We start from the raw sequence: 12,306 nt of genomic DNA on the forward strand, positions 1-12,306 counted from the left end.
AAGGGACTGAAGGTTAGACAAAATGACAGACATAAACATGAAGCACTGTTTCAGCTGAGCAACTTGGTGAAAAAAATGAGTTGTTTCTTCAAAAAGATGCCCTTTCCTTTCTAAAGGTTCCACCAAAGTAACAAATGGATGGCTAAGGCCAAATACAGTGCTAGAGCAAGATTTAGTGGCTCACTTTACAACTGGCACTTTTGTCACTAATAAACTATTTAATGTTTTTCTTTGGTTTTGAATACTTCATTAATTAGACTGGCTTTTGAGTTTTAAAGATTTTCCTGGTTTAAATCAGTGACAAAAATATTGATGTAAGTGGCTTAAATCTTGGGATGTGTTTGGCTTTTTACTCTGAGTATTGACTGGCCATAAAAGAGTAATTTATTGAGTGATGAGTTTTGTTTTTTTTGATTGGGTGGGGGTTTTTTTGTTAAATCTTTTTTCAAATGAGGCTCTGGAACTTACTGCATTTTCTTACCTACTCCACAATCATTAATTTCACAGTGAAATCTGTATAATGCTGTATGTTTTCACTAACAATCAGTGGCTGAGAACTTAAATATTCAGGTTGTGGCTTTTGAAGGCAACAATTCCAACACCTTGGCAGGACATTGCAACATTGCTTTTTGTTTTCCCCTTTTATCCCCACGAACGATGGGACTCTTTGCAGCACTCAGCCATATTTGCAGCTGTTACAGCTGTGCTGCTGTTGGACTGGTTTCTGAGACAATTCCTTCTTTGCCTCAAGCAAGCATGTGGTGTCCCTGGAGGTAGCCTGTGATTCACACTCCAGAGGCTGGTACCCATCCCCTTGTGACTGAAGGACTGGAGCTCATCCTCTTCCCTTTCTGAGAGGGTGTGTGAATTTCCCTTTCTTTAAATACTTACTTATTTTATTCATCTGGGAAGTTTGAATGGATTTTCAAATCACAGCCTTGTAAATAACATCATGAAGGTGACAACAGAAGTGGTATTTTTACTTGTTTATGTCAGAGGTTCAATATGTAATATTTTATATCAATATGTAATGTCAATATTTTATATCAATATGTAATATTTTTATATTTTATGAAGTTAAATGTATCCTCATTATTATTAGCCTCATTTCACTGAGCAACAACCATGTTTGTGGTTTGAGTGAAGCAACTGACTCATGTTTATCAGACCAGGTATGTCTTGAAAGCATTTAATTTACAAATAGGTTGGACAAAGATATATTCTAGGACAGATATAATTTCAACACCAATGGAAATATAAAAGCCCAAATATATTTAAATGTCTCTTTGTTCTGTGCCCAGTGGGAACACCCTTAATGTTTCCTATTAAAGAATCTTCTGTATTTACTTGACTTTTCTGGTTTGGGGAATTTTTTCCTTTGATAATAAGAAGCTATCTTTACTCCTATATGTACTGGCAAAGAAAATTATAGATCTCTATGTCTGTGAGACTGTTTTTATTGAAGATAAAATTCTCATTTAAAAATCATTCTGTTCTTAATATTTGTTTGTTAGATTATACCTGAGCAATGTTGTGCATAATGTTTTAAAATTTGTCCATATCTGTAATGTAAAAAATTATACCTTACTTGCTTGTTATAATTCAACATATTATGTGCATTTATGCATACTATGTTGAAATGTATCCTTTTTTGTGTATGTACATAAATCTTACTTTAAATATATTGGAAAGACTCAGACTGTGTGAACAATTTCTCTGTTATCTTGTAAATTTTAAAAAATGGGAAAGAGGCTTGACTGTCTTCTTGCAAGTATATTTATTTTTAAATCAACAAGCAAAGCTGTTGCTTTATTTGTTTTAAATTCTATTAAGGTAAATTTAAAATTTAAACACTATTCCAGAATGAAATTATTTATTGAGTAAATGTCAGAGTCATGCATTTGACTTTAGGGGGCAGAGATTATTTAACAAATATATCACACATTCACAATGTTTACGTCATCACAACATAGGATTTTTCCAGGAATAGGTGTGGATGAAAAATCTCTTCTTGTATGGTAGGCTCTTGTCAGCAGCTCTGTGCTGGACAGAACACTATGCTTCTTGTGCTACTTGTACCTTCCCTGTGACTTATATGTACATTTCTTTATTAGATTTATTATCTCACACCATATGGAATGATTAATCCAAGTTAGTTGGAGTGTCTGGTTTTTAGTCAAACATAAGCAAGTCAAGGCCAAATTTCTGTTTTAAACAAGCAACATAAAAAATCCCAGAGGTCTGAGAAACATGGTGCTTGAGGGTTTGGAGCCACAGGATAAAGTGGCAGTTAAAGCTGATTTTATGCTTTAAAGTATTATTAGAGCTTTAGAGTCTTTGGTAAATAACTGGTTTACCATGTGCATAAATTGTCTTCCCTGATGTTGCAAACTGGCAGGTTTGTGATGAAGCTTACAGTTCATTTCATTGCTGCCATTGGGAAAGGAAAGAAAGCACCTTCTGGTCTGTCCTGCTCCTCCTCAAATCCTTTTGGAGAATATTTGTACAGAGTAATTTATAGTGGGCTGCCACAATTTTTTTGTGGAAGCCTTTATGTTGCATTAGTCCAGCATGTCAGCTTGTATCTACAGGAGCTTTTATCTGCTTGGCTTTTTGCACAGATGCAGAAGTGCTAGTTGGCTACTGAGTTTGTACAAAGCATTGGCATGCTCGCTCTGCTGCTTGTCTTGTAGTTCATGGGGAATTGTAAAGATGCTCTCCACATTTCTGCCAGGGTAATTCTTTCCGGAATAATTGGAGAAAGAAGGGAAAAAAATTAGAAAGATGGAAGATACCTTTGTCAAATGAATCACTGTGTTTTCCATAGCCTGGAAATTATTTACTTCCATCAGATCCCTGATCTGTTTGGCATTTGCTGAATATCATTATGTAGCTTTTCTAGATTTCCTGATACTTCATTTCCAGACATTTGATAGCATTTATTACCTGTTTAGCATGTGATGCTTTCTAATGGAATAACTTTGGATATTTTGGCAGTGTGTAGCTGTCTATTCACACACAGAATAATATTTCGACATTAATTTATGTTAAATAAGTAATTTGTCATTAAATGTTGATAGTAGAAATTTTGTGTACAAGACAATAGTCTTTATTGTGCTTCTATGATTTTTCCTCCTGTAATGAATTCATCTTATTGTTTATTCAAAAGGCTTTACAAAAAAAAATTATCAGTAGAAGAGTCAATAAATATGTTGCTGTTTACATGCTTTAATAAATCAAAAAGGGAACAACCAGTGTAATTGCCTAAAGCTCATGCTTATTGCCTAGCGTGAGGAAAAGTGGTCCATTTTAAGAGCAGGACTCATATACATCAAGTTCAGTAGCTAAACATTCATCAGTTGTGAATAGAAAGAATAAGTCTCTAATCTTTTGCTGTTCTCTTCAAAGATTATTTGACATTCAGTGATCTTCAGCAAATGAGATGTCAGTTGTATAGGGTGAGGGCATTTCTCATTTTAGGGAGAACACAAAGGCAGCTGCAGGGAGAACACAAGTCAGCTTCTTCTATAGATAGGATAGGTTCTTCCTCAGGCAAAACACCATCAAACATGTAAAGGAAAAACTAGTGTCACTTCACATACTTCATAAAATTCCATTCAAAAGGCAGCATTCCTGGAGTCTTGCCAGTTTTTATGCTTTCAGTAGCCTATAAACGTTGTTCTGTTACTTTTTTCACTCTGTTCTTTATCAGTTTCACATCTCTGGCAAAACTACTACTTCCAGCCATCTGCATTAACTACACAGCTTAGCATGTGACAGATAAAGAGATTTTTACAGTAATTAGTAAAAGGAGCACAGGGCTTGCTAAGCTGTGTTACTGCTTGTTGGTGGCTGTTAGCCGGTGGAAGAATGTGTTGCTCTTTAATCCCCTCTGACTTTTGAGGTACTATTTTACCACTTAAAACCATCCCATCCTCCCCCCCCCAAACATGTATTTTCTGTATCTGTTTGTGTACTGAATTATGCTGTCTTAGTAGCCCATATTCAGCTTACTTTCATTAGGTGTTACTGCTCCTTGAGCATGTAATTTATGAATTTCCTGAATCCTTCTTCTCTCTAGCATTTAAATTTCATTCTTGAGCTGTTGTTTTAACTTAATTTACTTTTTTCCCAAAGACCCATTGTGCCAACTGACACATGCAAGCTTTGTTCTGGCAACACAAAGAATTAATTTTCTCATTTCTGGATTTTTGGATTCACACCAACTATCCCCCTACTTAAAAGGGGCCAACCAATGATACAACCATTTAAGGGAGCCAGGCTCTGCAGATCTTGGTCTCTTCATGAAAGAGTTAGAGATTAGCATTAAGTCTATTTTGGAGATAAAAATTATAAGGATGTGAATAAAATGTATAATCTTATTCCTTTGTATAGATTCCTCTCTAGTAATTTGGAAGATGGAAGAGATAAAGTAGAAAGTTTGATACTGCACCTGCTTCTTTAGCTATTGTACATTAACATTAATCAGGTTCTCCTGGCTTCTGTGTAAAACTGGAGTGCTCCAAAGCCTGATTTCTCTTTTTGCAAGTAGTTATTATTGGGATAAAAATCCTTTGAAGAATTGTCATTATCATTACTGTTATGTTACTGTGGGCTTGCATTGAGCTTTTTTAGTAACCTCACAACAATATGGTTTAGTAACAGTGGATGTCTTCATCCTTCAGTTGACACAGAAAGTGAAGAAGTGTATGTTTAGCAAATATCCTGTTGTCTTCTTTTGCTTTAGCTGAGACTGTAAATATTGTCAGATCATTATCTCTTTTAATAATTTCTGAAAAAATGTTCCTTGAAACAAATTAACACAACTGCAGCTGAGCTGGTTTTGCTCTGGATTTCACCTGTAGTTGTGGTTGTTGGTTTTTGACCAGTGGCAAGGGATGGGGTGGTTTTCTTTTGCCAGTGTTTTTTTGGTAATTACACTGTTTAGTCCTTTGACATCCAGAGATGTTACTTTCAATAGATAATGGCTGCCTAGCTTATCAAAGAGCTTGTAAGCAAAGTAGTCATCTCCTCGTTTGATAACACAAACCTGTCTGTGGCAGACAACTTATTTCTAATTTTATGCCTTACTGTATGACCAAATATGTCGACTCTGCAGATAATGTCATCAGTTCTTGTCCTGTGGCAATTTTCTTATGTTCCTTATCCCTTCCTGTATTCCCTTCAGTTTAAATGAAAGACTGAAATCATGTCAGTAGCATAAATAGGCCTCCAAAGAGCTGTGCTCTGCTGAAAGCACAGGTTGTTTCTTCTCATCGTGATTCCTGGTAGTGTGTTTCTTCCAATTCCTGGGAGGTCTCCCTTCACCTGGAGTCTTCTGATCAAGAGGACTTAGCTACAGCCTTTTCATGATTTTTGTGTTTCATCTTCACATTACTCTGCTGATGTCTTAGTCTTCTTTTTCATGCCCCCATGTCTGTGGCTTAATATCTGCCTAGTTACACCTCCTTTGGGATATTTCCATATATTATGAAAATGACATATTTAGTGTGAGAGACTGGATTTTCTCATGTTACCCTTAAGAAAAAGAAATTATAGTTTTCTAAACCTACAGATAACGTAGAAACTATATGACTAAGTTTAATCATCCTCACATGAATTAGAAGTGTTTTCTCCTGAATGTCAGTTACTATCATTTCCCCATTCTTTTATCTTTTTTTTTTTTTTCTTCCAGTGGAACACCTGGAATTTGTTCTTTTCAATTTTTTCAGTAGATTCTTCCTTGCTTTCTTCATAATTACATTTTTCAGTTTGTGGTGATGAAGCATCATAAAAGTTCAAGAGGTTTTGCGGTCCAAACACAGAGCTGGATGCTCTGGCCAGTTTCCTCTTTCCCAACAGTTCAGATTTAACAACTATAAAATCAAGATTTCACATAGCAGAGCAGGCTTCCTCCTATAATATTTCCCAGTGGTTCTTGCTTCCACATTGATTTTTCTCACACTGTTCCCTATATCAGCTATCTGAAGCTAAATTTCTCTCTTTCTCCCTGCCTTTCTCCTTCTCTTCTCTTTCCATCTCTGCTTTCCAGCATGCCTCTGTGACTGTGCAGCTCCACCCCATCTCACCCTGTGCACACTCTCTTTCTCTTGCTTCTGCCTTGCATCCCCCTGGATCTTTGAGATGAGTAGCTCTCTTGGCAGATTCACAGATGTCAAATAATTTATTTGGGCTTTAAACTCAGAGATCAATTTCCTGATTTCTACCTTGGTACTAGGTTGATTTTATTAATCTTTGGCATCCCTGCCTGCTGTTTTCTTACCCTGTCTGCCTGAAGTGGTCACCTTAACATGGATATCTTTTATAAAGCACTGTGCAGCCATATTCTCTGCAATGGCCTGCTTATTTTCTTGGAGGGAATTAGCAGGCTTGAGGGGTAGGAAGAAAGGGGGTCATGAGGTTGGCTTTCCATGTCTTAGGCTTCAGGCAGCAATCTCACACTATTTCCTCAGCCATGAGGATTCCTAACCTCCATGTGTGCACATGTGTGGGTTGTGACACTACCCTTCAGCTGTATAGTTCATCTTGTAGCTTTTATTAATTCACTGAAATCCCCAAGAACTATGTTGGGGTTTTGTAGTAGTCTGATGAACCTGCGGCTTAGCTGCTTGTTTTATTTGCTTAATCTACTCACAGTTAAAGAAAAGCCATGTTATAAAATTGTGTATAATAAATATTGAGCATGTAGGACCTGTGGGTATATGCCAGCTTGAGATAGCTAATACTAAAAATGTATAGAAACATATACTTACAGATAAAAGGAATTTGCATATGACTCCAAATCCATTTTGTTGAAGTTTTTAAAAGGTTGCGGTTTTTAAAATGCATTTGGATGTCTTTTTCTACCTGAAGAAAAATGTTTGCTTTTTACATGATAAACAGCAGTGGAAATGCCCACAGGACAAATGGAAAAACCCCAAAGGAAGTAAGGATCTGCAGTTTGCTGGGAACTACTTGATGTGAACTACTTTCCTTTGTTCTGTGGGCATGATATTTTTTGCTTGTTACCTGGAGCTGCAGAGCCCCGGGTCTTGGACTTTTTGCATTCTAGTCCAGAGTCCCAAAGTCAGGAAGAGGATATTGTCCAGCTGTCCTCCTGTCACTGCCAGCTCTCTGTTGAAGGCAGGCTAAAATGCAAATACCCTACTTTTAACATTTAGCTGTGCCACCTACTCTGCCTCCCTGCACAGTATTCTCTGCTCACCTGTGGAGTCCCCTGACTTTCCTCTGGCATCAGGAAAACTGTGAAACAGTGATTTTCTTTTTTCAGTCTGAGACTCAGCTCTCCCAGCCCCCAGAGTAGCCATGGGACCTCATCACACAGAGCTTGAGAAATGAAAGCTGTCTGTGTTTTCCCTTCTGTTGGCTCGCAGAGAGGCACACACAAGGCAGGAACACAGTAAATTGTTCATAATGCTGACTTTGCAAAGGACAGGGAGATTATTTTAACAATTAAATATTCACAATGCGCTTGTATATGACAGCAGTGGGTTTATAAGTACAAAGATGTCTTGCTGTCTAGTAGGAGGCTCTGTGGTGGGAACCATTCTCTTCCTTGTGCCATGTTCTGATATCTTTATGCACTCAGAGATCAGCATGTTTACAACATTGTCTGCACAAAAAATTGCTTAAAAAAAAAAAAGAAAACTTCAAAGTTAAAAGTAATTAAGTACAACAACATATTTTATTTTAATCTGCCTTTAAAACCAAAACATCCAGGTCATTAACAGTGCTGTAGGTTTACTTTGTAAAGCTGTAAATGTTTTACCCAGAATACTTGCACTCTCAGGACAGCTGAGGCAGATGTGATTGACCTGGCATAGTAAAAAGTCTTCTCTCTTCATGGTGTATGTGTAGCTTTTAAATATTCTTCCTTAGCATGTGAGACTGCCTTTTTGAATTAATTCCTTTTGTATCTCACACAGCTGCCTGACTCCTTGCAGGCACACATACTCCCAGCCCTCCCCCAGACATCTGTTCTGATTCTCAGTGCCAGGTGCCAGAGTTTAAGCTTGTTGGGAGGAGGGACAGTGACAAAATCCTTCATAAAATCAAATAGCTGTGTCTTTTTAAAAAATATTTGTGGTAGAATTTAATTTCTAATCTCTGGGTGTTAGCTTTTACTACTGTTTTTTTTTTCAGGTTTATCTGGAAGAGGTCAGGCTTGGGTGGAGATTGGTTTGTTGTTGGGGTAAAGATTTTCCTTCATATTTTTTTCCAAAGTGATGCTGTAGCATCCCAGTAGTAAAAGGCTATGGCAACTGTAAACCTGTTTCTAGTCTGGAATTATTTTTCCCACATGGGAATGCATCTTATTTAGAAACACAACTGTACTTTCATCACTGAATTTTGATCCACAGAGGTCTTACATACCTTGTTTCTAATTGAAACACAGCTGTTTTTGAAATCTTCCAAGCATGCCCTAAAGCTGCCATTGGTTTCTCGAGGTCTCCAAGGGCCAGTGTTGCTCTTGTACAGTCCAGAATGACAAGGTCTAAGCTACTGCTTATGTATCAAAGTGCTCCATTTTGGGTTTGGTTGGGTTATCTTTGACAGATCAAAAAATGCTGGGCTGTCAGAGCCAGGACATTTCCCTCAGCAAGGAACAGGTGAGCAGCATGAGACCATTCCCTTTCTCAGCCTGGGAACAACCAGTCATCTCCTCTGCTCCACACTCTGAACTTGTCAGAAGGGGCTGTCATGGTCATCCAGTTGCAGGTTTTCCCCTGAGTCTGGTTTAATCTTAGAGTACAGCTGATACCCTCCTCTGCCATTCCCTGAGACCTGCCTTGGAACGTTTCTTGTCATCTTCTTGCACTCATGGTGCATCAGAGACATGGCCAGGCTGCTTCTGTTTTCTGCCTTCTCACCCAGGCACCTGGCTTCTTGTCTTCCTTTCTCCAATGAGATGGGGAATATGTCATGTAATAACATGACAAGCCTAGGAAGGTGAAATAAATGGACTTATATGAGTGCTGTGGTCTTGGTGGTGGAGGACGTAGTACTGAGTCCATGCTGGGTTAGATGAAATCAGGAAGGTGAAATGAGGAGTTTAAGCTGCTCGTTCTCACTCTTCATCTCTCCTTAGGCATGTCTGCCACTTGTTCTTTCAATCACTGAAGGCACAGGAACTCTCTGTGGCCCTAGTATTCATGTAGGGACTTGAGAGAAAACTCTTCTGGTGTATTTCCCAGGGGCAAAAACATCAAAACATCCGGAGTGGCTTGGTCACTCACAATCTCTGGCTGAAATGAGAAGTTTCAGCTTCAGAGAAGTGACTTGGTGTGATAGTCTACAGATAAGACACAAAGGGCAAAATGTGTAATGATCTGAGCAAATTTAAGCCACATAGAGTGGAAAACGTTTTTCCACAGTAATATAAAACATGTGAGACCACCACTTTTGGAGACCAGATGTATGGATTCAAGAAGGGAGTAAACTAATTCATGAAGCTGTCCCACCAATGGCTGTGGAAAATGCAGGTCTGGAAGCTGTCTCCCAGGGTGCCGTGAATTGCTGATTGCTGGCAGCTCAGCACTCCATGCATTTCTTGGGCTCTTCCTTTAAGAATTGCTGTTGATGTCTCTCACACATGAAGTGTTCAGCCAATGTGGACTTCACTTTGATCTAGTAAAGTGCTTAGTGGCTCTTAGGATAGAGCTTAATCAAGTGGTGAAGCAACCTCATGATACTTCCTCCCGAGTTTGTAGGAGAATGATCCCATAGGCCCTTCCAATTGTTTAGTCCCATGCCTGAGCAATCTTGGCGAGGGGAGAGCAGCCTGCCCCAGCAGTGAAACAGTTGAAACACAACAGTGTACTTCTGTACACTCCAAAACACAAAATGGGTGTCCCTAGGAATGCTCATTAGCCAATGCCCTATTTATATATAGTGCAAGGCAAATATTTGGGGAGCCCGAAGATGCAAAGCTAATAGGGTTGTTACAAAGGATGGGTAACAAAAAGGGATGGTTACTGAGAGGCATAATGTCTAAAGGTTTTATGCTCTATAAGATAAGCCTGAAAAGGACAAAACTAAATAAGGAGTCACTAAGCCTTTTCTGCTACAGAATTTGTCTGCCCTTGGTAATGTTCCTTCCTGCCCACATTTTTGTTTGTGCTGATAAATGTCCTTGCATTAATAAACTTATAATGCTGCTTGTTTATCCCTTCAAAGCCAACCCTTGCAGCTTTCATTAGCATTTCAGGATATTTATGGCTTTGTAAATGAATGGAAATCTGCAATTTGTCATTAGGAATTAAGAAAAATCTTCCTTCCACTTAGGGCTGAAGCTCAGCTTTGGCCTTTCAGGGACTGAGCCACCTCTGGGCCTCACAGACAAAAACAAAGTCAGACAGTGCCCAGATTTACAACAGCAAGTGGCTCTTAGTTATTCAGATGTCTTTGATAATGTGTCATCTGCTGTTGCTGGCAGGGATCAGTGTTTAGGCTCAGAATTAATTTCTTTCTAGCTGGAGAGAAAACAAAAATATCTCTTCTGCAAGAGCAAAAAGAGAAAGAGGTAGTAACAAGGAGAGAAATGAAAACAGCACCAGGCACATGTAAAAAGTGCATGTATAGATATGCATGTAGCATATACACACTGCAGAGTTTAACAAAGTGCTTTTCAGAAGAAAACTTACTTCACTGTGCTGTGCTCAGTACTTTCAGCTTTGAAATACAGGAAGTTAAGAAAATTTTAAAGGTTTCAAAAGGGAGTTTATCTTGTACTTGGTGAAGGGCTAAAGAGTTGGATGGGAGGGATAATAATCAAAGGAGCCTTTTCAGCACTAAACTGTGGTCCAGAAAATCAAAAGAAGGAATGTTAATTGGTTTGTACAACATGACATTCTCAGTTCAGAGTAGCTTCAGCCACTCAATGGTACTTTTTCTTTTTTTTCTTTCTCTGTAGGTTGATTAAGTGAATAGAAGAAAAGGAAAAAAACCCAAAAAAACCACGAAGCTACTCTCAAGTATTGAAGATACAAGGCCAGGATGAACACGAAGGACGGAAAAGTGTCTGAAGGAGGTCTCAATGTCACTCTTACCATACGCCTTCTCATGCATGGCAAGGTGAAGCATTTCCTGTTGCCTGTGTGTTGAGTGTGTGTGCAGCTACCAGCAGAGCCTGGCACTAACATTGGCAGAGGGTCTGCTCCTCCTCCGCCTTGAGTCAAAAGCACCATTGCCACGGCCAAAAAACCACCCCCTGCTTTCAGGGAATCCTGCTGAAGTTTGCACTGCAGCCCAAGCTCATTGAAACAAACCCTTGCCTGTAACAAACCCATTTTGAGCGGATCTGGCGGCAAAAAAAAAAAAATGGAGTTCTTCCATTGATAGCGAGCCAAATTGGGCAGAGCCTTGCAGGAGGCTGACCTGCATACAGCTCGCCTTTCTCAGCATTTGCTGAGTTTTGCAGGGCTTTTTTTAGAATACCAGAACATTGACTTGTGTGAAATAATTGCCACAGATTTGGTGTCTGTTTCTATTGAATGCAAATGGGGTCCAGTTCTTCGTTATTCTGGTGTAACATCTCATCAGAGTGAGCCCCCTGATATGCTGGGGGTTTTTCCAGGTCCCTGCGGGCTTGGGTTGAAGACTGACTCTCATTTCCTTTCTGTCCAGTGCAGCATTTAAAGCATGCAGATAAGTGGGAAATCTGTGCCATAGACAAACTGCCAATTCAGTATTGTCAGATTTAACAGTCTGGTTGCTGCTTATTTCACATCAACAGATCATAAAGTGGGCTTTTAATTAAAAAACACATTTCATACGTTTGTTTGTATTATTTGCGTCAGGCAACTCCAGGCATTTTTAGGCTTAATGAATGAATGTTATAGAAAGGAGGTGGTTTAGTCTCATCCTTAACAGGGAACAGTGACATATATAATGCATATTATTCTGGAGTTTGAATTTGTATATATAAATCTTAAAAAAGTTTTTACTCCCAGAGTTTAATTTATAACTAAAATACTTATATATTTTTAAATAATGGATGTTTACAACCTCTGGTATGAACACACATATGATAAACTCATAGCACAAATAGGACACTGAGGTATCTCACATTTTATTTTACTTATGGAGAAGTGTGAGGGGGTACAGTTTAAATTTGCAAATTAAAACCCTCAGAAATTAGGTTATGTCAGATCAAATTATGTTTTTTCTCAGAAATTATCTAACCATTTTGATTTCTTTCCCCCTGAAATATTCAGCTTCAGGCAGGCATCTGGTGTGTAAATCTGCATCTTAAATAGGGATCTGTCAAACAAATTTAATAACACT

At 38.6% G+C, this 12,306-nt stretch overlaps 1 protein-coding gene across 32 annotated transcripts in view; it reads left to right on the forward strand.

Annotated features, from left to right (window-relative positions):
• Positions 1 to 12,306, forward strand: part of LOC110469722 (poly(rC)-binding protein 3) — a 497,474-nt gene that overhangs the window by 425,322 nt on the left and 59,846 nt on the right. For all 32 annotated transcript variants that reach the window (XM_085573686.1, XM_085573677.1, XM_085573675.1 and 29 more), the window contains one exon: positions 10,934 to 11,094. In XM_085573686.1, coding sequence (XP_085429812.1) covers positions 11,017 to 11,094 — 78 coding nt within the window. In that variant the 5' untranslated portion in view covers positions 10,934 to 11,016. The remainder of the gene's footprint in view (positions 1 to 10,933; positions 11,095 to 12,306) is intronic.

The sequence above is a fragment of the Lonchura striata genome, chromosome 2 (genome assembly GCF_050655825.1).
Source record: "Lonchura striata isolate lonStrDom1 chromosome 2, ASM5065582v1, whole genome shotgun sequence".
Taxonomy (NCBI): Eukaryota; Metazoa; Chordata; class Aves; order Passeriformes; family Estrildidae; genus Lonchura; species Lonchura striata.